A 27,467-nucleotide genomic window follows, 5' to 3' on the forward strand; every position below is an offset into this window, starting at 1 on the left:
CAGGCATGTAAACATTTAAACTGCACCTCTTCCACTTTGATCAAAGAGTGCATGCATGTACACGAACGATATTTTCATGTGCACATTTGTAAACGTAAACGGCATCACATTTTTGGGATCTGAGTTCATGTTGGCGATGTTGCGCGACGAATATAATACAGTGTATTGATGATCGAAAACATGCGTCGCTGCAAAAATCCAATACGTCCATAGAAATGTGTTTTTCTGTGCATTGGGGTATGTAAATAAAAAGAACCACAATTGATGGCGAGTAATCAGAATAATGAAAAGTTCATGCATTTATTGTGATAAAGTCCTTACTAGGGTTGGGTATCGTTTGAATTTGAACGATTCTGATTCCGATTCCGATTCCTTGTTTCGATTCCGGTTCCTAACGATTCTCGATTCCGATTCTTTTAAAAGGCAGGGTCAAATTTTTTTAGCTAACCTTGCTAACCAACGGCCTTTCTGAAGGAAATAATCCTTTCTGAAGGAAATACTCCTTTTGTCACAAATTTTGCATTTTGCCGAGATTTCGTTATTTTTAGAAAAGTGAAGCCACGCTTTGGATCGCCGACGTAAGCTACTCATGTTCGACTCGCGTGGTTAAGCCAACACTTCCGGTAGACGCTTCTTCGTTGTTGGTGTTGTTCAGCGGTTTCTTCTTCCGCTCGGCGGACTGTGAATATCGAAACTAGGAATCGAAATTTTTACTTTTGAACGATTCCGGGAAAAACGAAAAGTTAGTCTCGGTTCCAATCGATACTCGATTCTCGATACCCAACCCTAGTCCTCACTCTGGTTATTGGAAATAATCCCATAATTGACGCACATGTAAATGTAGGGAATGTAAAAGAATGACTTATGAGCAAACCTTGTTTCTTAAAACTCCAGCCCTAAGTTCGGAGTTGCACAGAATACAAGATCCAGAACCTTCCATGAGCCAAGGGCTGATTATGATTATGATCGTGTTAATTCATGTTAGAGTCCAGGGTCTAGCTAGTGTATGACGGTGAATTCCCCTGAAAAAGGTAGTGCTGCGTCCGAAATCTCACACTTTCTGAATAAGTACTACATTTGGATTTGAATCTAGTATGAATATGGGTAGCATGAATGAAATTTGAACATACTACATCCGAAATGTTACCATCATGTGACCTACCAGCGTCAGCCTCACTTCTATTGGGACAGTGAAGTGTCCATTGAATACACACTTCGGGAAGTAGTAGCTCATCCGGGTACTTTTCACCTGATGTTTGTCGAATACAGATTCAGACATCCGGTTTGGCTGTGCACTTTTATATCCCACAGGCCAACATAGTAGGGAAGTTTTGGATTTCGGACGCAGCATAGGTGTTTCCTACTTGCGATGGAAATGAGGTGATTCACAGTAAAAGGGACAGAGCAAAGAGAAGAGCCTAGAAACGGCCCTGGAACCACAGAAGAGTTATTAGAGATTGGAGATGTTGAGAAAAAAAAAAAGATGCTGATCATTAAGGCTCTTTCTATACAATGAAAAAAACACCATAAAAGAGGTCTATTCAAAACCATCATGGTGCTTTTGTGGTAGGGGTGTGCGATATGACGATTTTTAATCGTGGACGATTAAAATGTCTCCACGATCTGCTTTTAAAGAAATATCGTAGTATCGTGTTACAGTGCATTCTATCAGTTCAGTTCTGGCGCCTCCGTCTCTCAACTGTACAACGCGACGCAGCCTACACATCACACGTTAATGAACAGGTACGGGACACTGCAATTCACAAAAGTTCATTATTTGCATAAGCCTTGCCGGTTAAACATTTAATTCACGCGCTGATGCGCTGTTCTAACGTGCGCTTTCCTGACCGCATAAATTACCCACGACAATCACAGGCACTAGAAGCCTGTCAAACAGCGCCTGAATACTGTTGCTAATACTGTTAAATACACACACTGTACATAAACAGGCTGTGTCTAAAGTGAAAGCAAACATTTGAGAGAATATCTGGTGTAAGATGCGTCTATATTAAACGCGTCGCGTGCTGGTCTAAAAGCGACAGGAATAAATAGTACTGCCGCAAGTCCTTAAAGGGATAGTTCACCAAAAAAAAATAAAAAATAATAATCTGTCATTATTTACTCACTCTAATGTTGTTACAAACCTGTATTAATTTCTTTCTTGTGCTGAACACAAAAGAACGATTTTTTTTTATGTGGGTAACCAAACAGTTGCTGGTCCCCATTAACTTCCAGGAGAGAACCTATAAAAAAAACTATAAATGTTCGGTTACCCACATTATTCAAAATGACTTTTATTTTCAACAGAAGAAAGAAACTTATTCTGGTTTAAAACATCTTGGGAGAGTAAATTAAGACCATTTTCATTTTTGAGGGAACTATCCCTTTAGTAAAAGAAAAAAAAAAACACAAGGAGAAAATCACTCACTGACTGAGAACTTTAATAGTAGCTTTAATAAGAATCAATTCATTCAGTGAAGTCTCTGTAGTGTTTTAATTTCATATTTGTTTAATTTAATTACTTTCTTCAATGCTACTGCTAAATACACCTAGTGCATCTGAAAAATAAAGCACTATTTATTTAATTTGAATATTAATTTGTGTAACGTTTATCTTGTCTTATTTTTTTAATAACAAAGAAAATAATGACAAAGATTTTTATCTTCGCCACTGGCCTAAATGTATGCCTTTCTTTTTTATTTTGTTACCTAAGGCTTTGTTTTTAACATAAGGACATTAGTTTGGCTGTAATGAACAGCCACTTGCAAAATATTAAAACCAACTTGAAAAAGAATCGTGATAAAAAATCGTGATCGTGATTTTCCTAAAAAAAAACGTGATATGATATTTTTTCCATATCGCCCACCCCTATTTTGTGGTCACTATGTATAGAAAGAGCTGCTTCGATGGAAAAAAAAAAAAAAAAAAAACAGCATAGGAGTTTGAAATGACATGAGGGAGGATCTCTTAAACACATTCAAGTCGGCTCCTCCGCAAATCAAATCAGGCTTTTGAGAGAGCGGCTCTCCCTTTTACTGTGTGTGTGTGTGTGTTTTAGTGTAAGGGTCAGGGCTGAGTGGACATCATGAGGGGACAGTGGTTCTGGTGAAATCCTCACCATTCCTTGGGTAATGAGCCAGCTGTCTATGGGCTCCAACTCATCGTTAGGACCTTTTACATTCGGCTAAATCAACAACAGAAAACACCGTACACATGAAGAAGAGCAAAGCACCCACCCCAACACAAGCACAGAGACATGTGGCCACCTCCATCTTCAGGAGAACTGAAGCGGGTGTCGTTTAAGGCAGGGGGAAATGTAACTCTGAGTCAATGAACTAAGATAGATGGAGTGGGGAAACAAACAGAGAGAGAGAGAGGAGAGAGAAGTGTAAACTTTGACCCATGGGCTGATCGCTGCGCATCGCACCTCTAAATCCACCACTGTTACGTAACCTCGTCGATTTCAACACAAAGTATGTCAATCAGTCTAAAATTGATTTCCTAATAGCAGAGAATTATTTCATCATTTCATCATTATGTATTAAAAAACTAAATATTTCAACAAAACTGCTTAATGATTGAAAAAACTTGGAAAAAAAAGAGGATCCAGATAATTTAGTGTTTTTATGGTAAGGTTTGTTCAATGATATAGTGTAACTATCAAATAACTTGAATGAATGAATTTATTATTTTTTAACTTTATTTTTTAATAAATAATGATTAAGATGTGTAGTACATTTCATTATGTATTCAATTGTAATGGAAATTATACCAAATCCCATTGTTATAGTCATTAAAAGTAAACTTTTCTTGTTTTTTTTAAAAACAATATCAAACCAACATGAATAAAATGAGTTCTAAGACCTTGACATGTATTTTAAAAGGGTTTTTCTTTTCTGCACTGTAAATAAATATTGTTAGTTTAACTTAAAAAAGTAAGTAACCTGGTTGCCTTAAAATTTTAAGTTGATTGAACGGTAAATACAATGAAGGATATTAATTTAATCATCAGAAACTCAAAATGATAAGTTATCTCAACTAAATAAATTATTTAAATTGATTTGACAATGTTGTGATAACAAATCTTGAAAATATTTTTTTTTTACAGTGTGTATCGTGGACTCCCTTATTTGTCATTGACCCTTAAATTCTGTTTGATGCTTTCAACATCTTTCTGCCATTGAGCTTAATGGCGGCTAATAGCAAACATTGCAGTATTACTTCAGCAACAATAACTGTAGTGCTATTTGTGAGGAATATAACAATGTGCTCTTGTGCAGAGAGCTATTTTTAGCCGAACCAAACCCGAGCTAATCTGCCAACACTTCTCCAGTCCAATTTGGGCATTAACAAGCTGTGGCATGTTGAAGACTAATCTCGAATATGTAATTTTGTGTTTTGGCACGGAGGCCTCGTAGTGTCAATATGAGTCAGCAACGACAGGAGCAATTTTAGGCTAAAAGAGACCATGAATGACATGCAAAGGTAGAGGACTATAAATGTGTTGGCGGGGTGGCATATTTTGGTAGGCCAAAACCCAGAAAACGAGTTCGCATTTTAGCACTTCTGGTTCCATCGTCCTGAGGTCAATGGGTTCACTGTGATGTTTTTTTTGGTGAAATGCCTGAAAAAAGGTCTGTGGCGAACACAAGCTTAAGATATTTTGACGTTTTACTCTATGACATAAATACATCAGTAACACGTGCACTTTTGCGATTGTTTTAAAGCTTTTATTTGACTTGTGAAAGGCAGTTGCTAACAAGCGTCTATATGGGAGACAGAGGTTGAGTTGTTCACTTTTAAAAAAACTTTTGCTGATAATTTACTCACCCCCATGTCATCCAAGATGTCCGTGTCATTCTTTCTTCAGTCGAAAAGAAATTAAGGTTTTTGATGAAAACATTCCAGCATTTTTCTCCATATAATGGACTTTAATGGGAACCAAACGGTTCAAGGTCCAAAAGACAGTTTCAGTGCAAACTGCAAACTGTTCAAAGGGCTTTAAATTATTACAGACGATGAATAAGGGTCTTATCAAGCGATTTAAAAAATAAAAAACAAAGTTTACGTTTTATAAGCTCAAATGCTCGCCTTGCTCTGTTCTGTGACGCATGTTCGTGACTCTCCTGTTCGAACTCGTTCAAGAAAATGAACGAATCTTTTCCAGAGTCAATTCGTTCAATTTGTTCGTTGAATGAATAAAATGACTCTAAAAAGATTTGCTCATTTTGATGAACGAGTTCGAACAGGAGAGTCACGAACGCGCATCACACAACAGAGCAAGGCGAGCATTTGAGCTTATAAAACTTAAACGTTGTTTTCTTAAACGATCGTTTCGCTTGATAAGACCCTTATTCATCGTCTGGAATCGTTTAAAGCCCTTTGAACAGTTTGCAGTTTGCACTGAAACCGTCTTTTGGACCTTGAACCGTTTGGTTCCCATTGAAGTCCATTATATGGAGAAAATCCTGGAATGTTTTCATCAAAAACCTTAATTTCTTTTCGAATGAGGAAAGAAAGACGTGGACATCTTGGATGACATGGGGGTGAGTCAATTATCAGCAATAGTTTTTTTTTAAAAGTGAACTACTCCTTTAAGCGTCATCAGACGAAACTCGTCTCGAGTTTATAATCGCGCTCATGCAAATGCTTCAATACATTCATAAAAGTTGTCCTGATTTGTGAAGATTATCAAGGAGAACAAAACTTGTAAGAGTCATAAGCTTTTGTTAGTCGCAGTAATCCAAAAGCCTATGGAAAAATCCTAATGGGATTTTGTCGTGGGAACCAGTGTGATGCTAACAACTGGGTTGGGTTACAAAAATACATCATCCCAGCACCACTCTATTTGCCACTCAAGACGAGTGTGATTTCCCATCTTCTGAGAAACAGTGAGGTCCTCAGCACACTAAAGCTAAAACTAAAACTAAAGCCCTGATTATTAAGATGCGTTTTGGTTCGGATCACAAGTAGATGATGGAGATATTCCTGTTTACACCTGGTGTTTTAATCCACCTCTTTTGTCCACTTTTCAACCATTTCTGTCCCGATTTCACTTTAGAGGTGGGTCTATGGGTCGGTAAATCTATGGGCTTTTTCAGATCTTTTAATCTAATGCACAATTTACACATGGAAAATAACAGAAATACACAGAGAACAACAGCTTTCCTTTCTGCTCTGAGTGTGTGTTACAAATCAGGAATGGTGAGAAAACGTTGTGCTTGGTACATTTTTACATCTTCAGCCGACAAAGTTTAAATCCCGTCTGGCCAGCGCTCTTCCCATAATATTTACGAATTAAGTCAGTGGCAGTTTAAACATTCGACCACATGAGCGTTTACACTACGAAAGCAATGCGTTTTCAACTACCTCTTTGGAAGTGGTTGAAAGTGGACAAGCTCAAATAGTTCAAGACCCGATTACACCTGTATTTAGCATCAATACCAGGAGTAAACAGGGCCTAAAAGTAATAACATGTAATAACAGAACCCAAACCCCCATCACTATGAAAGTAGAAAGAAACAGCATGCTTTAGGAAACTCACCCCAGTGGCATTGTGCTGTCTGATGTCTAAAGCCGACGCCAGGCTAACCAGAGCCTGAGGTTCCTCGTATATAACACTGGAGAACAAGCAAAGAAAATAGTTTAGAGTTGATTTTAAATGTGGCTCTTTTCACCGCTGCACTGAAGAATTTCCACAGATCTTACGGATTTATGAATGAAGCGCTTGTTTAAAATCTTCCCGGTTGTGACATCCGCTTCAAACATTACAATGCTCTTGATAACTTTCAATAACTCCACGATAAGTAAATCCACTTCATCAGCTAATCACTCTTCAACAGCGATGCCAATGAAATATACAGAAATATTAAAGGCAAAAGTGTGAAGGTGCACTCAAAAAATGAATTTTGGCCTCTTGTTAAAATAATTAATTAAAATAAGCAAAAGTAACTTGATTGTTTAATATTGTCACAACTTAATTTAATTGTGTTCAATCAACCAAATTCATTTGTGTGAAATCTACATGAATCATTGTTGTTGACATCTAACTGGGCAGTGGATCTGTAATTCCCAGCATGCTTTGCAAGGGACTGCATTGAGAGGGTCAATTTATGGAAAAAGTGTTATTTTATGTGTTTTTCAGTCAATGGAAAGATGTTGTTAGTTAATGTTAGTGTTTTATGTTCAGTTATGTTAGAAACTTAGAGTACTTTCTGTAAAGTTTTTGAATTTTGTGGTTACCATTATGCAGAAGAGTGGTGACTGTGTTTAGGTCAGTATTGTGTTCAGACTCAATATTACCCTATATGTGCTTTAAACCTCCTGTTCAGGCTGTGGGTACTCAGTATGCACTATGCATAAACCTCACTCGCAGTCCTGCACAAGTAATATAATATTACTATGTAAAAAAAATGGTTTAATTCAATTGAACACTAGAAGTGTCTATCATTAGAAGTGACCATGGAGTCAAAATAACTAAAATTATAATGTTGGTGAATTAAGGCAGGACAAAACTAAATGTGGTTAACCTGACAGAATTGTATCTAGTAGGAATGACTAAATTAATTTAAATTTATACAACAAGATTACAACAAATTTTTTCAAACTAATTAGAATTTGTTGGAAAAATGTAATTCAATTGCGTGGAAAACCTTTCCTTAATTTAATTAAGGTTCGTTCAACAGATTATTTTTTTGAGTGTGGCTGTGGGCTTGTTTCTCTGGCGCATAAGCTCTATAGTCCTAGTATCGGACACTCACTTCTTGCGCTGGTCAGCCAGAGAGCTGGACCTGGTGTGGGCGAACATGTCGAAGTCGTCCCGAGGGTTGTGAGCGGTGAGAGAGTTGAGAGTGCCGCTCACGCTGTCTGCGCTCACATCTACCGGGAGGAAATCAGCTTAAAGTCAACATACGTTTTATAGAGGAATACAAATTATACGTACATGTTATATACTTTTTGTTTGCAAAACGTTTAATTTATGTTGCATATGACACTTTAAAGTGCTAGCAAACTTTTATCAATTTGATTTTAAAAAAAATGTATGTGTTCTCCAGTGTGAAGTTGGCATGGATTCAGATGTGTTTGAGATGCTCACCAAGTCCTGCCAGCTGTGTGGAGAGGGAGGCTGTGTTTGCAGGAGCGGGAGCGGGAGGCTGCAGGGTGGATGCGGGTGTATGAGCGGGTGTAGCGCTGACCCGAGGACTGACCACTGCTGGAGAACCAGGACCCAGATCTATTAGATTGTCCTCCTCTGAAGCCTCATTCAGGACCTGTGCATTCACAACACACACTTACTTATCTAAATTAACAATCAGCATTACCTATTGTATATACTAGCATAATATATACATTCGGATCATAATGATAATTCAATTTGGCTTAAATAAAAAAAAAAATTAAAAAGTTAAAAAGCAGTTTTTGAATACCACTGGATTTGGATTTTTTATTTAAGCAATTGTATTTCAGGGACACTTTTAGAAAAGATTATTAAACATTAAAATTATATATATATATATATATACATACATTATACGTATACACAATTTTTTTATATATATATATATATATATACACACACATTGTATATATATATATATATATATATATATATATATACACACACACACAAACACATATACATACACACACACACACATATATATATATATATATATATATATATATATATATATATATATATATACTGTGTATATACTGTATATATATATATATATATATATATATATATATATAACAGTATATTATATATATAGATATAAAATACTTAAGTTATATTAGTTATGCAAGTATAATAATATAACTTAAGCATGTATTTTTTATAGGGCTGTGCAAAAATTAATTGCGATTAATCGCATCCAAAATAAAAGTCTGTGTTTACTTAATATATTTGTGTGTGCTGTATGTAATTATTTTGTATAAATAAATACCTATGCATGCATGTATATATTTAAGAATTATTTGCGCTTAAATTCTGTATATATATAAAATACATAATCTATATTATATAAATATAAATATTTTATATATGAATAACACATTTTCTTAAATATATACATGCATGTGTGTGTATTTATATATACAAAATAATTATATACAGCACACACAAATATATTATGTAAACACAGACTTTTATTTTGGACGCGATTAATCGCAATTAATTTTTGCACAGCCCTAATTTTTTATTAAAATTATAATGAAACCATTTATAATTTATATTATGTATTATTACATACTATTTTACTATTGAATATTTTATATGTATGCTTCAATTATATTAACATATTTACATAACCTATACATTTAATTAGTGAACAATTAATTAAAAGAAATAATATTAATAATAATAGCAATAATGTTTAAAGAATTTAAGTCTAAAAAAAAAAATTAATATTTACTAATTTAACATTTTTAAACAAATTCATTGATTATTTGAAATGCAGTATAATAAACAGCCAAATTCACAAACACAGATGAGGAATACACTTTCATTGACGAGTTTGATATCCTTTTTTTAAAGGAAAAGCTGAAGTTGCCGAACTAAGGCCTATAATGTGCGTGGGAAAAGGAAGACGACGTGAAATAATATGTTTATTTCTAGGGTCTAGAGCTCTAGAGATGTGATGACGCGGGACACTTTCTACGTGACAGCGATGCATCATACTTGCCTCTCTCAGCTAAGCATCATGCAAACAATAAAATAAAAACAATAATAAAAAACATGAGCAGGCACTTATATTACCACAAGGCATACATGCAACCCTATAAGAAACAATATTCAACAACAAAGTATGAAAGTATGAGTTAATAAAGCAGTTCTGTGGTGTCAAACTCACCCCGTTGTTCTGTGCTGCTCTGCCCAGCCTGTATCTCTCGTACCTGTTACAACACAGAGCACACTCGTCGAGATGGAGATGAAAGAAATGCTAATGTGTTTTCAGACCCAGTGCTCTGCTCTAAAGCAACGCCAGTGAAATCAAAGGCAAGCCTGAGCCGACTGCAGAACTCACCTCTCGTAGCGCAGGAAGATGTTGTTTAAATCGTCGTTGGCGTGTAGCAGCTCTTCGGTGACCTCTTCGTTAGACACGCGAGAGATGAGCTCCACTATCCTGTGCTGCATGGCTCGACATGTCCTGTTCAGCTCCTGAGGACGCAGTATATGAATACGTCAAATGCGTTATGGAATATTAAACTAGACGAGTACAGAAAGGACATATTAGGCACATTTATAAAGCACGGGTTCATAGACGTGCATTAGGCTAAATGAGGTGTATTGTGTTGTTACACCCCCTTGTGGTGACGTGTAGAGCCAAAAAATTAATAAATGTCAAATTAAATCAGATAATCGGTGCTCTTAATGAATTCTCGTTCGTTTCCGTTGGGTTTTTTTTTTGTGTAAAATGTAATACACCATTCACCAAAGCATGACTCCTCTGTAAAGGAGTAAGTGTAGCGCTAAAACTCGCAAACTTTACTTTACTTTACTTTATTGGTAAGAGGAAAACCCCTTGAGATGTGGCATCTCGTTTTCGAGGGGGCCTCAAAAAAAAAAAAAAAAAAAAAAAAAAAACATACTGAAGAAAACAAACCTGGAGAAGTTCGAGGTCAGAGGCTTCCTCTTGGCCCGGCACCATCTCCGTCAGCATCTCTGACATCACTTTGATATTCCCGCGCACAACGTCCAGCTCACTTCTCAGTCTTGCGATCTGTGCGCAAAAACAAAGCATTTCAGATTTGAACAGAAAAATATAGCGTATATTTATATACTTTATATAAATATATTTTTATATATTTATATAAAAATATTGAACAGATAACATAATTAGTTCCCAGTTTAGCCATAATCACATTAAATTATCTATATGTTTTTATGTAGAATTACAAATGTAAAAAAAAGAAGGTTGGTTAAAAGTTTGCCGTGAGTAAGAGTGTGTTTTTGAAAGAAGTCTCTTATGCTCATCAAAGTGGAGTTTTGTTTTTCTGTAGTGTAGATAGGAAAATGTGTAGATATTACTTTGTATTTCACTAAAAACTTTACTTAGCCGTAAAGCAGCTCACTAGGCCTCCGTTTACCTCATTTCAGCTTTACACATAGGGGTGTGACGATACCCTCATGTCACAATTCGATACAATATTATTGCGATACTCCTAGACATATGATTACACCTTAACTAAAACGAACTGTTGATTAAAAGGTTAAATTTGGTTTTACAGTGTGTGTGTAAAAAGGATGGGCAATGATTAATCCAAAATAAAAGTTTGTGTTTACATAATATATGTGTGTGCAGTGTGTATGATTAATTTGTATACATAAATACTAACACATGCATGTATATATTTAAGAAAAATGTGTTATTAATATATCAAATATTTATATTTATATATAATATTAATTGTGAATAAATATATATAAATTATATACATGCAGATATTTCTTAAATATATACATACATGTGTGGGTATTTATATATACAAATGAATTGTACACACTACACACACATATATTATGTAAACACAAACTTTTATTTTGGATGTGATTAATCGCGATTAATCGTTGCCCATCCCTAGTGTGTAAATGAAAAGGCTTGGACTTGGTGCCGATAACCCAACGCACAGGACAATGGTGACCAAAAATATTCATGATTCTGAAGCTGAAAATACAGACTTATTTTAGACGAATATGCTTGCACGCTTTCACTGACTAGATATATTTCAAATAATGTTGGCCATGTTTTACTGGTAACATAAGACATCTGGCAGTATCAGGAGTCAGTAAATATTCCCCCATTGCATAATTTTACATTATATATAGTAGTTTAATGTAATACTGACACTAAACCTTTGTTAACTAAAATTTTTCACACAGCAATTTTTAATTTGTATCGCAATATATTGTGACACGATATATTGTTACACCCATGACACTGAACAGAGCAAAGGTGAGTTGTGACCTGCTCTGGGTTTGCTGTGATTGGTCCCGATACGGCTGGGATCTGGATGGGGTTTAAATCGGGTGTCGCAGCCGCTGCAGGTTTAGGGGTCGGCTGGGATGCGGTGTTGGGCTGCGTGGGCGCCTTGTACTTGTGAATGCCTGGATCCACCTCTGGGACTCCCTAGAATGACACGCAAGAGGAGATTAAAGGAGTAGTTCACTTTTGAAATAAACTTTTACTGATAACTCACCCCCATGTCATCCAAGATGTCCATGTCTTTCTTTCCTCAGTCGAAAAGAAATTTAGGTTTTTGATGAAAACATTTCAGGATTTTTCTCCATATAATGGACTTCAATGGGAACCAGACGGTTCAAGGTCCAAAAGACAGTTAATAACAGTTTCAGATGCAGCTTCAAATGTCTTTAAACGACACCAAACGATGAATAAGGGTCTTATCATGCAAAACGATCAGTTATTTCAATGCTTATTCCAAAAATGTAACTTTTCTAAGGACAAATGCTAGCCTTGCTCTATTCTGTGAGGCGCGTTTGTAACGTCACATAATACGTAATTACGTTCAAAAGGTCACGGGCGACGTAGCCGGAAGTACAGAGTCAGAGTGTTTACAAGTTGAACGCATAGGTTGAACGTGCAAACTAACTCAAACACCTTTTGAACGTAATTACGTATTACGTGACGTTACAAACGCGCCTCAGAGAATAGAGCAAGGCTAACATTTGTCCTTAGAAAAGTTACATTTTTGGAATAAGTTTTGAAATAACCGATCATTTCGCATGATAAGACCCTTATTCATCGTCTGGTGTCGTTTAAAGACATTTGAAGCTGCATCTGAAACTGTTATTAACTGTCTTTTGGACCTTGGACCGTCTGGTTCCCATTGAAGTCCATTATATGGAGAAAAATCCTGGAATGTTTTCATCAAAAACCTTAATTTATTTTCGACTGAAGAAAGAAAGACATGGACATCTTGAATGACATGGGGGTGAGTAAATTATCAGCAAAAGTTTTTTCAAAAGTGAACTACTCCTTTAAGCGAAATGAATGTAAAAACAGATACGAAAAGACGCCTGAGAGCGTCGTGTGTTTCTCACCCGCTGTGGTGTGTGGATGGGTGACAAGGCGTCCAGGTCTGCCATGGGAAACTCGATTCCTTTCCTCTTCAGCTCCTCGTAAATGTGCACGACTCCGGTGAGGTCTGGGCTACTCCTGAACGCATCTGCCCACGACTGGGGTGAAACACAAACACAGAGAGATGAAAGAGCTGTCCCACAGAAAGTAGCTGGAAATGCACACCTAACCGGGTATTATCAGGGAAAAGTCTGGCTATTTTTCAGCAATTAGTAATGCATGGTTCTTTAGCAGGTAACAGGAACCATGTATTCCCTGAAGGGGGTTGATTCTGGAATCCACTCCTGCTTTAAAAGACTTTTGCTGATAATTTACTCACCCCCATGTCATCCAAGATGTCCATGTCTTTCTTTCTTCAGTCGAAAAGAAATTAGGGTTTTTGATGAAAACATTCCAGGACCCATTTTCTCCATATAATGGACTTCATAAAAGACCCTTAATCATCGTCTGGTGTCGTTTAAAGCTGCACCGAAACTCTCATTTGGACCTTGAACCGTTTGGTTTCCATTGAAGTCCATTATATGGAGAAAATCCTGGAATGTTTATCAAAAACCTTCATTTCTTTTCAATGAAATGGACATCTTGTATGACATGGGGGTGAGTAAATTATCAGGAAAAGTTTTTTTAAAAAGTGAACTACCCCTTTAACTTAAAAAAACATGATTTTTTGATGTTTGGCTCTTATTTTAAATCCTTTTACGTCAAATTAAGGCCCCTTAAGAAAGTCTGCAATTGGGTTCAGAGTCAGACTCCCTCATTGGGAACCACTGGGTTAGAAAATGGCTGTAAAATTACCACATTTGGAAGAATACATTCTCTAAATTTTAGGGAAATGCTTGCCGTCTAATGTTTGGACATTTTACAGGCTGAAAAACAATGTGACTGTTGGATTTGGGAGGACGTAAGAATAGACAAAATGCACCTGCGCACTGTATACAATTCTGGAAACTGTCCGACGTCTACTTCACACTGAGTCAATCTGATCCTGTAATGGCTTCCAGTCAACTAGAATTAATGCAACTGCAAGCAGGTCCATCGTCACAGGCAGTCTTTTAGCCCTACCACACACACCCCACGCCATTCTGAACAGGTCCTCAACAGTGGTTTCTGAGGGCCATTATTGCTAAAACTATAAGGAAGAGCTCATGTGCCTGTCACTCAGTTTACCTGAATCAGTGCAAGAACCTTTTCCTGCACTATAGCAGGAGGGTTGTTCTTCGGAGTGATGATTTTCACCATGACACCTTCGATGAAGTCTCTGTTGGCGATGTGGACGTGAAAACGGTGGCCACAGTTTTTCACGCAAGTCTCCAGCACCTAGAAAAGACAATTACATAAGAAGCTGAGACTATCGATCATTTAGACACACCAGGACTAGCAGATGACAGCATAAAACACTTCCAGCTAGCATAATGCATACAATTAGTCACTTATTTAAATGTCAAAATAGCCTCGGGCGGGCCTGGAGGAGAAGTACTCAGCAACAATGAACTATTAAAGGTGCACACCATCGGACTGTTGCTCCTCGACAAGGGTTTATGTGAAAGTGAGGGAACTCACGGTTAGAGCCAGCATCACTTCACGGAAGTTCCTGTTGCCGTTGAGTCTCTTTCTCACCGCGCGCATGGCGTCTTTGGGCCTGTTGGGGAAAACAGTGTAGATGACTCGACTCCCCAAAAAACGCCAATGATACCAATATTACAATCCACACCAACGACGATAACGTTATGTTTATTCTAAGTGCATTCTTCAGTTATGTTCTGCCATAATTGAAAGAATGAAGAATGAAGGATTTGATTGGCTTTCAATGTTTTTAACTTTCATTAGTTTTGAAAAAACAGCCCTGTCTACTCTAATACCTTTTCGTTTGAAAACACATGTTTTTCTCTCCGTTTTGGCCTTTCGTCCACACTAAGACAGTGTTTTTACCAATGAAAACCGAGCTTTTTGAAAAGTGGATAAATTTGAAAACGGCGCTTTCGCGTTTTGGTGTGGACTGTGAAAACGGAGGTATTTAAAAACGATGACTTAAGTTTAGACTATGTTTACACGGAAACGATTCTGAAGAGAAAACGCAAAAGTGGCGTTGCGTCATCACTTTTTATTCTGCGTTTAGACGAGCGTTTTGGGTGGGAAATCCGCGTGCAAATGGTGACGCAAAAGTGTGTGAAATTCAATGTAGTATGCACTTCAGGCGGCTAGGAGTGCAATGCATACTACAACAGTCCACGCGCCTGCGTACAACCTTCACGTTCAAGCAGAATTTTGCGTTTTTACTGTTTACATGGGAACGCGGCGGTGGAGCGTTTTTAAGATTTCCACTCTGGAGGGTGGTTTCACTTTTTTGCGTTTTAAACCTCAAAAACGCCATCGCCGTGTAAACGAAAGGCACATCCGATAAAATATTTTTACGTTTTCACCCATGAGAGTTCTCGTGTAAACAGGGCCTCAGTCATGTGATGCACGAATAATGAACCCATAGATATATAACGGTATTGTGCCTGTAATGTGCTATTCACTGTCACACAGTTGCTAAAAATATACACTCACCGGCCACTTTATTAGGTACACCTGTCCAACTGCTCGTTAACACTTAATTTCTAAGCAGCCAATCACATGGCGGCAACTCAGTGCATTTAGGCATGTAGACATGGTCAAGACAATCTCCTGCAGTTCAAACCGAGCATCAGTATGGGGAAGAAAGGTGATTTGAGTGACTTTGAACGTGGCATGATTGTTGGTGCCAGAAGGGCTGGTCTGAGTATTTCAGAAACTGCTAATCTACTGGGATTTTCACGCACAACCATCTCTAGGGTTTACAGAGAATGGTCCGAAAAAGAAAAAACATCCAGTGAGCGGCAGTTCTGTGGGCGGAAATGCCTTGTTGATGCCAGAGGTCAGAGGAGAATGGCCAGACTGGTTCGAGCTGATAGAAGGGCAACAGTGACTCAAATAACCACCCGTTACAACCAAGGTGGGCAGAAGAGCATCTCTGAACGCACAGTACGTCGAACTTTGAGGCAGATGGGCTACAGCAGCAGAAGACCACACCGGGTGCCACTCCTTTCAGCTAAGAACAGGAAACTGAGGCTACAATTTGCACAAGCTCATCGAAATTGGACAATAGAAGATTGGAAAAACGTTGCCTGGTCTGATGAGTCTCGATTTCTGCTGCGACATTAGGATGGTAGGGTCAGAATTTGGCGTCTACAACATGAAAGCATGGATCCATCCTGCCTTGTATCAACGGTTCAGGCTGGTGGTGGTGGTGTCATGGTGTGGGGAATATTTTCTTGGCACTCTTTGGGCCCCTTGGTACCAATTGAGCATCGTTGCAACGCCACAGCCTACCTGAGTATTGTTGCTGACCATGTCCATCCCTTTATGACCACAATGTACCCAACTTCTGATGGCTACTTTCAGCAGGATAATGCGCCATGTCATAAAGCTGGAATCATTTCAGACTGGTTTCTTGAACATGACAATGAGTTCGCTGTACTCAAATGGCCTCCACAGTCACCAGATCTCAATCCAATAGAGCATCTTTGGGATGTGGTGGAACGGGAGATTCGCATCATGGATGTGCAGCCGACAAATCTGCGGCAACTGTGTGATGCCATCATGTCAATATGGACCAAACTCCCTGAGGAATGCTTCCAGCACCTTGTTGAATCTATGCCACGAAGAATTGAGGCAGTTCTGAAGGCAAAAGGGGGTCCAACCCGTTACTAGCATGGGGTACCTAATAAAGTGGCAGGTGAGTGTACTTTACACACTCTTCATATCACAGTCCTGCAAAGATGACAGAAAATTCACTCGCGTTTGCTGTCCTGAGAGCAGTTTACATTTTAGACCAAACATTGAAAGGGATACTCCACCGTTTTTTTTTTTTCATATTAAACTATGTTATTCCCTTATCTAAGAAGAGTTGATACACACCTCTCTCGTCACAGTGTCTGTGCTCTGGCGCGCGAGACAGTTTGTTAGCATTTAGCTTAGCCCAGATCATTTATTAGAATCCAAGCAGAGGCCCTGTCCACACTACTGCGTTTTCGTTTAAAAACGGAGAATTAAAACGAATACGATCTCCGTCCACACCAGCGTTTTGTCTGCGTATTAGAATTGATCTCCGTCTACATTAAAACGACTGAAAACGCAGATCACGTGACCATTCACCAACACTGGGCATGCGCGCGCCGGTGTAAACAGTGGTTGGCGAATCAGGGAAGGACACGTCATGACTGATGACACCCAATCATAGAGCCGAGCGTGAGCCTCTGCGTCATCGTTTGTAAACTCCTCCGTTTTGTCTCGTCCACACTAAAACGCCCTCCGGAGTTTTTAAAACGCAAAACGCAGCTTCAGCGTTTCTAAACTTCTCCGTTTTAGGTCTTCGTTTTTCCCGTTTTAGTGTGGACGGGAGGTGCAAACGTAGCAAAAGGTCTCTGTTTTTAAACGAAAACGCAGTAGTGTGGACGGGGCCAGAGAAGCGACCAAACCCCTCCACGTTTTCCCTTTTTAAATACAGTTACACGAGTAGAATGGTGACACAAAATAAAACGTTGCGCTTTTCTAAGTGTGGAAAACCACAGCAAGTGCTTGGGAGCACTTCGACTCGGCGCCGTAATATCATCATCACTCCGTTTTAGACCAAACATTACAATGGTGAGTGAGTGCAACCTGGTTAAATCAGTGAATAGTGAGATATTATGCTAAATAAAATGATCCTGCCATTGCGTGATAACTTGATTATGTCTTGTTCTGTCTGTATAATCTCAGAGAGCTTTTATTAGAGTTTACGCATGCGCTATACGGCACATTTAGCGTTTTCCGACGTTTTGGTGTGGATTAGAAACGTTTAGAAAATGCTTGAAACGCTAGTGTGCAAGGAGAGCGTAAGAGCGTAAAATCTATCCTGATTAATGAAGACGTAGCCCGAGAGACTGTGGACTCATCTATTCTATTAAGTTGCGATTTCATTAGCGAAATTTTGGCGAACTGTCACGAACAAGAAAGGTCCATTGTCTATAGTGTAGTGATGTATGAAGCACAGCTCACATGACTAAGCAGTTTTCTATTGGTCAACTGTGCAACCAACCTGAACATGTCACGAAATCTGTTAAGGGAATTTTTCGTCCTCAAGCGAATTTCACAATTGCATTGACTCCTAATTGAAATGACTTCGATTTCGCCTGCAAAAATTGGTCGAACGTCAGTAAATGTGACTGCTCCTTAACTGTTAGAGCATAATCATTTAAAACTTTATGTTTATAGTTAGTTTAACGTCCTTTACGAGTATATTCTACTGAAGAAGCTGTTGATGTATACCTACTTTAGCCTATATCACAAAATAACTAATTATTGGTTTATTGCTCCCACTTAGGTTTAGGGATTTGAACTGATGTTTTGCGTCATAGACTTCTTGCGTAGTTTTGTGTATTTCAGCACGATTGGATAATCAACCATCATTATCCAGGACCGTAGCAATCCAGAAACATACAATTCAGCAGAGTAATCTGTGAGCTCAGGACAGGAATTAAAAGACTCAATTTAACTAGACGCCACCAGAGAGCCAGAACTGAAAGCCTTCTTACAAACACTCTAATTCAGGGCCTGAAAGATCATTATCTCTAAGCTTACACAAGAAGCCAAAATTGAGTTGGTTTTTTCATGTGGTGTGATCCAAGCTCCCATTTCGTCCAAGTCAGATCTAAGGAGCTTTTAATAAGCAAGAACAACGACATCAGCAACTAAAAGTTGAACTCAATGTAAAGACATTTTAACTTGTGTACAAATTAATTAGATCATTTACTAACGCCATAGTTAAAAGAACCAACCATTATTTTTGTAACAGGGTGTTACATATATGGCCAACACATGACTTAAGCTGTCTTAAAGGGTTAGTTCACCCAAAAATGAAAATTAAGTCATTAATTACTCACCCCCATGCTGTACCAACCCCGTAAGACCTTCGTTCGTCTTCGGAACACAAATGAAGATATTTTTGATTAAATTTGAGAGCTGTATAACTACCACATTGGCTCCTAAGGGACTGCCTCTTGACGGCCCAAAAAGTCAATGAAGAAAATGTTTAAATATCCCAAGTGACTACCGTGGCTCAACTATATGTTTATCAAGCGACGCGAATACTTTTTGTGCGAAAAAACAAACAAAAATAACGAGTTTATTCGACTATTTTTTTCTTCCTTGTAGGCCAGAACGAGACTTCCTTATAGATTTCCACGACGCATGCGCGAGAATTGCGATCTGAAGTGGTGTAAGCTGGTGTACGCAGATCGCAATTCTCGCGCATGCGTCGTGGAAATCTATAAGGAAGTCTCGTTCTGGCCTACAAGGAAGAAAAAAATAGTCGAATAAACTCGTTATTTTTGTTTGTTTTTTCGCACAAAAAGTATTCGCGTCGCTTGATAAACATATAGTTGAGCCACGGTAGTCACTTGGGATATTTAAACATTTTCTTCATTGACTTTCTGGGCCGTCAAGAGGCAGTCCCTTAGGAGCCAATGTGGTAGTTATACAGCTCTCAAATTTAATCAAAAATATCTTCATTTGTGTTCCGAAGACGAACGAAGGTCTTACGGGGTTGGTACAGCATGGGGGTGAGTAATTAATGACTTAATTTTCATTTTTGGGTGAACTAACCCTTTAAGAGGGACTTTGCTCAGACTCAAACTTCAGACTGAAGAAATGGAGGAAAGCAATATTAGCCGCATCCAAAATCACATTACTTGCCTAACATATGGATGTAATCTGGACGTAATAGATTCATAATTTCAGAAAGAAAAGTGTCCAATTGATTTAGTCTTCTGTTTTACACTATGAATTCAGACACACTAATTTCACGTTCTGCTTATCACCAAGTATAGAGTAGGGAATTTTGCGATTTCAGATGCAGCCGTCATGTGCTGTAAGGTCAAATACAGAAGAGGAACTATAGTAGTGATAATCTCTTGCATTATGGGAAGTACAAAATGGCAGAACTGAAAAACAAAACTGAAGCGGGGAAAAAAAATACTAAATAAATACTTGGTCACTTTCTATCAACCATATCTGAACTGACTATTCTTACAAAATATGTACTCTTTGGCCTAATCTGCATAAAAGGGCGTTTATGTAAATAAATCGAATGCATAATTAACAACAGGAAAGATTGTTTAAATTCTTGAAAGCACCCACAACTTCTAATACAACAGGAAACAACCAGCCCAAACAAAGAAAGAACACAACAGAGCCCTGTGTTCCCGCACACAGTACACAGACGAGCCTGTAGTGCCAGTTTGACCACAGTGTGAGAGAAAAAGAGAAAGTAAAGAATCATATGGAGCAGGAAAAGCACTGTGACTCAGTCGGAAGAAGCCGTTTACACCTAGCATGCACATAGACCAACGCCACTTTTGCGTCATCGAAGGGTAACGCCCCCTTTTGGGGGAAAACACCTCTATACTGTCTATGGGAAAACAAACGGATTCCCATGAGAACAGAACTCGCACTAGATCTGCAAAGTTTCTTGATAGCAAAAATGGCACAAACTTAAAGAAGCTAATGTTACTGAATACGGGGTTACAGAGGTTTCCCTTTGAAATGGTCGAAAACTGGATTAATGACCCCACACAGCGGCCAAATATGGACTATTCAGACATCTAACGTTACCACTATCTCGTGGAATCACCAAGTAAGCGCGTAGCCTTTTTTTTTCATTAACACTCACAGTATGACAAACTAGACGATGAATGGATCATATTTAACTTGATTTAAGCTATTGACATAGTCTAATAAGGTAACGTTAGCTGCTAACAGCTAGTCTTTCTAATAGCTAGTCGACAACAAAACTGTCAATAGCTTAAATCAAGTTAAATATGATCCAACTGACATGGCCTCATCGTCTAGTAGTTTGTAATAGGCTACTGTGAGTGTGTAAATGATAAATAAATAAAAAAGGCTACTTACTTGGTGATTCCACGAGATAGTGGTAACGTTAGATGTCTGAATAGTCCATATTTGGCCGCTGTGTGGGGTCATTAATCCAGTTTTCGACCATTTCAAAGGGAAACCTCTGTAACCCCGTATTCAGTAACATTAGCTTCTTTAAGTTTGTGCCATTTTTGCTATCAAGAAACTTTGCAGATCTAGTGCGAGTTCTGTTCTCATGGGAATCCGTTTGTTTTCCCATAGACAGTATAGAGGTGTTTTCCCCCAAAAGGGGGCGTTACCCTTCGATGACGCAAAAGTGGCGTTGGTCTATACAAACTAGCGTTCACTGAGCTAGGGTTTATTGAGGAAATGTCCTGCATTTTCATCAGTCTGTTGGTTATTAATTTTCATATTAAGAAAACGTGCATGCGTTCTTTTGCTTTTTATGGCATAGTTTTTCACCTATACAGTGGTTCATATATATAGTTGAAAAGAAAGGAGTAAACACGGTCACTATAGGTTGTGACGTCCAGGGGCGTAATTTGCGGGTGGGACGGGTGGGACATGTCCCCACCACTTTTTGCCAGGGTCGATATTGTCCCCACCACTTTTTAAAAGCTCTCGCGGCACGGATAGCTAACAGTAGAAATAAATAAAACATCTCCAATTGACAGACCATTCATTTCATTAGTTTGTAAAATAAAAGAAGCGATCTAGCCCTGAATACGTTGTCAAATCCTTCTCGAATAGTAATTTAAAAAAACATTGCGTGCTGCACGCCTGCGTCAGACTGGCCGACAGGATTCAGTGAGTTATTAAAATCGCGATAATCAAACACGGTTTTAATGATAATTAAATTTTAAACGATAATACTAACCGTCAGTACATTTTATCACGGTTTATCGTGAAACCGGTTATCGTCCCATCCCTATCTCCGACATTGTCCAAACTTGTGTTCTTGAAGGTGAACTCAAAAGAACTGTAGATAAGGAAAGCAATTAATTTTCTTTCCTTCTTTTTTTTTTTTTTTTTTAAAGTTTGACAACATGACCCATTTAAATTGTAATCCATGTGCACTCTGCGCAAAAGTTCAGTTATACGAATTTTGGCCTAATAGTTCATTTAGCATACTTTTAAAACGTTGATGTAGCCTACAGTAGGCCTATAGTCTGTATATTTTTATTTATATATAATTAGGCCCATTAATTCGTTTAATTTTACTGCATTTTTTTGTACAATTGATGTAAGCATAATTTTATTTTATTTGTGCGCGCTGTGCAAAAGTTTAGTTATCAAAATGTTGGCCTAATTTACTTTTTAAATGTTTATGTAGGCCTTTATTTTTTTTTACATTTTTGTTGATACACTTATTTTTTTATCTTTATTTATATTATTAGACCCATTTATTCGTTTAATTTTACAGCAGTTTGTGTACAATGGATAGGCTATAAGCCAATTTAAATTTTAATCGTGCGCATTCCGCAAAAAAATCAGTTATCAAAAATCTGGCCTAATAGTTAATTTACTTTTAAAACTTTTATGTATATTTTTGTTTATATAATTTTTATTCATATTAGGTCAATTTATTCGTTTAATTTTACAGGACTTTCTGTTGGCCTATAGGCTATTCCACTGGACATGTTGTAAAGTCGGATCTATGTTTTTATTCACGTGTCACGTGATTCATTCATTTATACACATGTCCCACCCACTTTTTAAAACAAAGGTACGCCACTGGTGACGTCTGTCAATCAAAATTTGGAGCAGTGATTCACAACACAAGTAGATAATTCGGTAAATTAAAAGTTTTACACGGCGGCATAATGGCAACAAAAAAGACTGGGCTAGGACCTATACCTGTCAGGCCGATAGAACTAAGGGGATCCCAAAAGAGTGTTTTGCGGTCTATGTAAAAGCTTTTCAGCCAAGTTTTTCCTGCTGTGGTTGTTTTAATTCACATCGTTTCTAAAAATATGAACGTTTTTTGGTTTAATCTATTCTTAATATATATTGAATGCAATGAACTTTTGTTTTATATTTTATTTGTTCATTATTTATTATCTTGGATTTTAGTTGGACTTGGTCAGAACTGTTTCAGAAATAGTGATCTGCATGATACCGGCTGCCTTTGGGCTCAGTGATGTTGCATGTAAAATAAAGACATGTTATGTTACATAATGTTTTCTGGAAGGGACTAAAGAACTAAGTATTTGCATCAGCTGAAAGGTAGGATAGATAGAAGTTAGATAGACATTATATAACAGTTTCAGGTTATGTTCTAGTGTTGGTAACATGGCCCACATTGCCCCACATTTGGTTTGTTTGATGGTGGTCACCCTACACTGAGCTGATTACATGAGTATATTATACACTCCCATGCAAAAGTTTGGGGTCAGTACGATTTTTTAATTTTTTTATACTTCAATTCAGCAAGAACACGTTAAATGAATCAGAAGTGACAAAGATATTTAGCAGCACTTGATAATCAGAATGTTTCTTGAGCATCACATCATCATATTTGAGTGATTTCTAAAGGATCATGTGACACTGAGGACTGGAGTAATGATGCTGAAAATACAGCTCTGATCACAAGAATAAATTACATTTTAATATACGTTATAATAGAAAACAGTTATTTTAAATATAGAAGAGACTTCTTTCGGGGACGGTAGTGTACCTCATTAAATGCATCAAATTAGGGATGCACCGATATGACCGTTTTGGCCGATACCGATAACTCTTTATATCTGTAAGACGATAACCGATATATCGGTCGATAAATCTAAATCTGAATTTTTTTGAGAGTCTCATTTTAATTTTATGGAGCCTATATGACAGACTTGCACTGCACGTTGCACTTAACTTTATTTTCCTTTTTTGAGGTCATATTTCAAGCAATTCAAAACCATAACATCAGTGCACAGTTGAAGGAAATAATGTATTATTTCATATATTTACCAAATTTTCTTATTGGGCCAATATCAATAACTTTAACCGTGCGTCCCTACATCAAATGAAACACAATTATTTTGGACCCCACTGAATTTCATTGTGCAGACAAAACTAGTCTTTCGATAGAAATTCAGACGTTTTATTCTTTTCGACACCAGCTGTAAACAGGCCAAGAGGAACTATGAGAACCCATTACTGTGCACATTGCCAGTCAGTCTGCTCTGAGAGTCACTGTGAGTCATCATCAGCAAGATCTGTGCGCATGCATTTATGTGTGTGTTGGCCTCTCACCCTTCCTCGGTCTCATTAATGATGTCACAGATCTCCATGTTGAGTGTCCAGTCTTCATTCTGCAGGGAGCCATCTGTGGCTTTTTCTGTGAGAAACAAAATCACACACGGATCAGCAGGCTATCTCAATTGCTGACACAAACTCAATTGTGAGCTCCAGACACATGACGCCGTCTAGAACTCGAGCTGCATTCAAATCGCCAGGGTCCCTACGAGGTGTTCACTGCTCAATATTCCCTGAGCACGAGTTCACTTCACTCGATAAAACGAGTTCATCGGAACAACACCCTGCAGCAACATCAGACATAGAGATAATGTACATCTATAAATGAATATAGTAGAAATATCATACATCTAAATACGCATTTATTATAATTTTCATTTTTCAATTAATTTAATCTGTTTTATAAGAAAGCGCTAAATTGAGTGATATTTTTTCAAGTCATACGTTCATGTTTTCATAGACATGTTTTATAACGTCATATTTTTATTAGTCAACATTCATTTTCATGACAGTCTTAAATGGTTAGTTCACCCAAAAATGAAAATTAAGTCATTAATTACTCACCCCCATGCTGTTCCAACCCCGTAAGACCTTCGTTCATCTTCGGAACACAAATAAAGATATTTTTGATTGAATCTGAGAGCTGGATCAGTCCTACATAGATCTTGACGGCCCAGAAAGTCATTAAAGAAAAGGTTTAAATATTCCATGTGCCTACAGCGGCTCAATTATAAGTTTATCAAGCGACGAGACTACTTTTTGTGCGAAAAAAACATAAATAACGACTTTATTCCACTATTCCATTACTTCCTTATGGGCGCATGTGCGAGAACTGAGACGAGGACGTTCTCATTCGTCTACTTTTTGTTACCGGCTGCTCACCGCTTAGGAGTTTTACCGCCCCCTACCGTATAAGATGATGTGCTGATATAGCTGGAAGCGCAAAACTTTCTGTTTACAAGCAGAGGAAGACGCGCGCTGTACATACGCTTTTCAATTTGCGTATTTTCCGCACTATAAGGTGCACTTAAAAGCCTTTAATCTTCTCAATAAACGACAGTGTTCCTTATAATCCGGAGCGCCTTATATATGGATCATCATTTTATACGGTAGGTGGTGGTAAAACTCCTAAGCGGTGAGCAGCCGGTAACAAGAAGTAGACGAATGAGAACGTCCTCGTCTCAGTTCTCGCGCATGCGCCCATAAGGAAGTAATGGAATAGTGGAATAAAGTCGTTATTTATGTTTTTTTCGCACAAAAAGTAGTCTCGTCGCTTTATAAACTTATAATTGAGCCGCTGTAGGCACATGGAATATTTAAACCTTTTCTTTAATGACTTTATGGGCCGTCAAGAGCCAGTCCCTTAGGCAGTCTATGGAAGAGTGATCCAGCTCTCAGATTCAATCAAAAATACCTTTATTTGTGTTCGGAAGATGAACGAAGGTCTTACGGGGTTGAAACAGCATGGGGGTGAGTAATTAATGACTTCATTTTCATTTTTGGGCGAACTAACCCTTTAACATATTTTCATTTTCACGACTGACACGCCCCACTCCGCACATGTCCCGCCCCTCGGAGTACTCGAATACTCATTTTATGAGACCCATCAATGTTTGAAATGTGAAATTGACAAAAATCCCCATCCCCACTAAATACTGTCCTGTTACTAAAGCGGATTATAAACAACAGCATTAATCGGTTTCGTGAAGCAAAACCAATTTTACTCGTGTAAGGAGCAGAACCATCGCAACCTCGATGTCTGTTTTCTGGCCTTCCTGCTTCAGTCTCTGTAGCGCTGGAAATCTTTTCTAATATTAACGCTGGTCCTAAAACTCTTGCCTGACCTTAAACGTCAATTTCCAGTGATATTCTTTTGAGCTTTTTGTAATGTCTCTCAGCCAACTCTCTTTCTACAGTCTTTTTCTCTCCTCCCACACGATTGGACACACCCTCTACTCCTGATTGCCTCACTTTCTCTCCTCCCCCATCATTAGTGGACACGCCCTCTACTGCTGATTGGCTCACTCTCTCTCCTCCCGCATCATGAGTGAACAAACCCTCTACTCCTGATTGGCTCAGTGGATCAGCATCTAGCAGAAGAGATTTCAGCTTTACTGCCACCCATCTGTGAGGATGGCTTGACCTCAGTTTACCTAGCCTGGATTATTACTCAATTGTCAGATTTCATTGTCCTCGTTGCTTACACAAAAGAAGCACATGATAAGGTTTAAATCTTATTCAACTACTGGTGCTCTTCAGGTCAAAAGGGATGAGTTTACACAGAATTGGAATAGTGAGGAGTTACAGTTGTACTTTTAGCAAATTGAAATCCCCATTATGCGTTTCATAACACAACGGAAGAGTGTGTGATGACATAATAACTAGTGTCACAATCTTTTGAAATCAGGTGTGAGGTAACTCGGGTGTGATTCTCGTGAGTTAAATGTGCTTTTACACGTCTGACTGGCTTGTTTGTAAAGGGGACTGATTGTGCAAAATTCACTTCTACATGATGCTTCATGCTTGTACGTGATGTGTGTCAATGTGTGTTAACAACCTCACTATTCTGGTAAAAATCAACCCACACTCAAAAAGTGTCTCAAAACAAGTCCCAGTTTTCTCCCTAGGGCAAGCCCCGCCCACGATGGTTGGCGATCTCTGCCCTATTAGCATAGATGCCGCCCTGAGTAAACCACCCACAATCTGATTATTGATTCATTTTATTTATGTAGGGAACGTGACACAAAAAAGGTAAAATCATGTGTGAAACATTTTACACCAAACTGATTTGCAAACAAGGGTTAGTAAAACGCAAGATTTGTAAAAAAGTTGATTCTCAAAGATGAATAAATACCAACTGCTTGTGAGACAACTTCATATCCAAAACTATCGCAATTTACATTTTGTGAATCTTTGCAAATTGTATCGCTAATGTGGCTGAACTAACCATCTCTGATTAACCCGAAAACGCTCACCGTCTGTATAACCCATAAACGCAACTTTTTGTTTTGTAGTATCTGAAGCATGTGCTGTAAAGGCACAGCAATCTTCTGGAAATGGAGGCAGGGAGCAACAGCTCATTGCATTTAAAGACACAGTACACACACTAAAACAGTGTGTTTTTGCTCTCACCCAAATAGGAGCAATTTAGGGCATGCTATAATCAAGAACCTATGGGGTATTTTGAGC

At 38.1% G+C, this 27,467-nt stretch overlaps 1 protein-coding gene across 5 annotated transcripts in view; it reads right to left on the reverse strand.

The window, feature by feature from the left end:
• Window positions 1–27,467, reverse strand: part of tom1l2a (target of myb1 like 2 membrane trafficking protein a) — a 56,805-nt gene that overhangs the window by 11,263 nt on the left and 18,075 nt on the right. For 2 of the 5 annotated variants that reach the window (XM_089128207.1, XM_039675264.2), the window contains exons 2-13: window positions 24,276–24,360; window positions 14,661–14,739; window positions 14,268–14,417; window positions 13,064–13,198; window positions 11,970–12,131; window positions 10,608–10,724; window positions 10,029–10,162; window positions 9,855–9,897; window positions 8,096–8,270; window positions 7,761–7,878; window positions 6,545–6,620; window positions 3,119–3,184 (exon numbers count right to left, since the gene is read on the reverse strand). In XM_089128207.1, coding sequence (XP_088984333.1) covers window positions 3,119–3,184; window positions 6,545–6,620; window positions 7,761–7,878; window positions 8,096–8,270; window positions 9,855–9,897; window positions 10,029–10,162; window positions 10,608–10,724; window positions 11,970–12,131; window positions 13,064–13,198; window positions 14,268–14,417; window positions 14,661–14,739; window positions 24,276–24,313 — 1,293 coding nt within the window. In that variant the 5' untranslated portion in view covers window positions 24,314–24,360. Of the gene's footprint in view, window positions 1–3,118; window positions 3,185–3,259; window positions 3,336–6,544; window positions 6,621–7,760; window positions 7,879–8,095; window positions 8,271–9,854; window positions 9,898–10,028; window positions 10,163–10,607; window positions 10,725–11,969; window positions 12,132–13,063; window positions 13,199–14,267; window positions 14,418–14,660; window positions 14,740–24,275; window positions 24,361–27,467 lie in introns of those variants that run through there. The other 3 variants (XM_039675267.2, XM_039675265.2, XM_089128208.1) reach the window with 2 other exon arrangements.

Source organism: Pimephales promelas, chromosome 3, assembly GCF_988280905.1.
Source record: "Pimephales promelas chromosome 3, fPimPro1.hap1.1, whole genome shotgun sequence".
Lineage (NCBI taxonomy): Eukaryota > Metazoa > Chordata > Actinopteri > Cypriniformes > Leuciscidae > Pimephales > Pimephales promelas.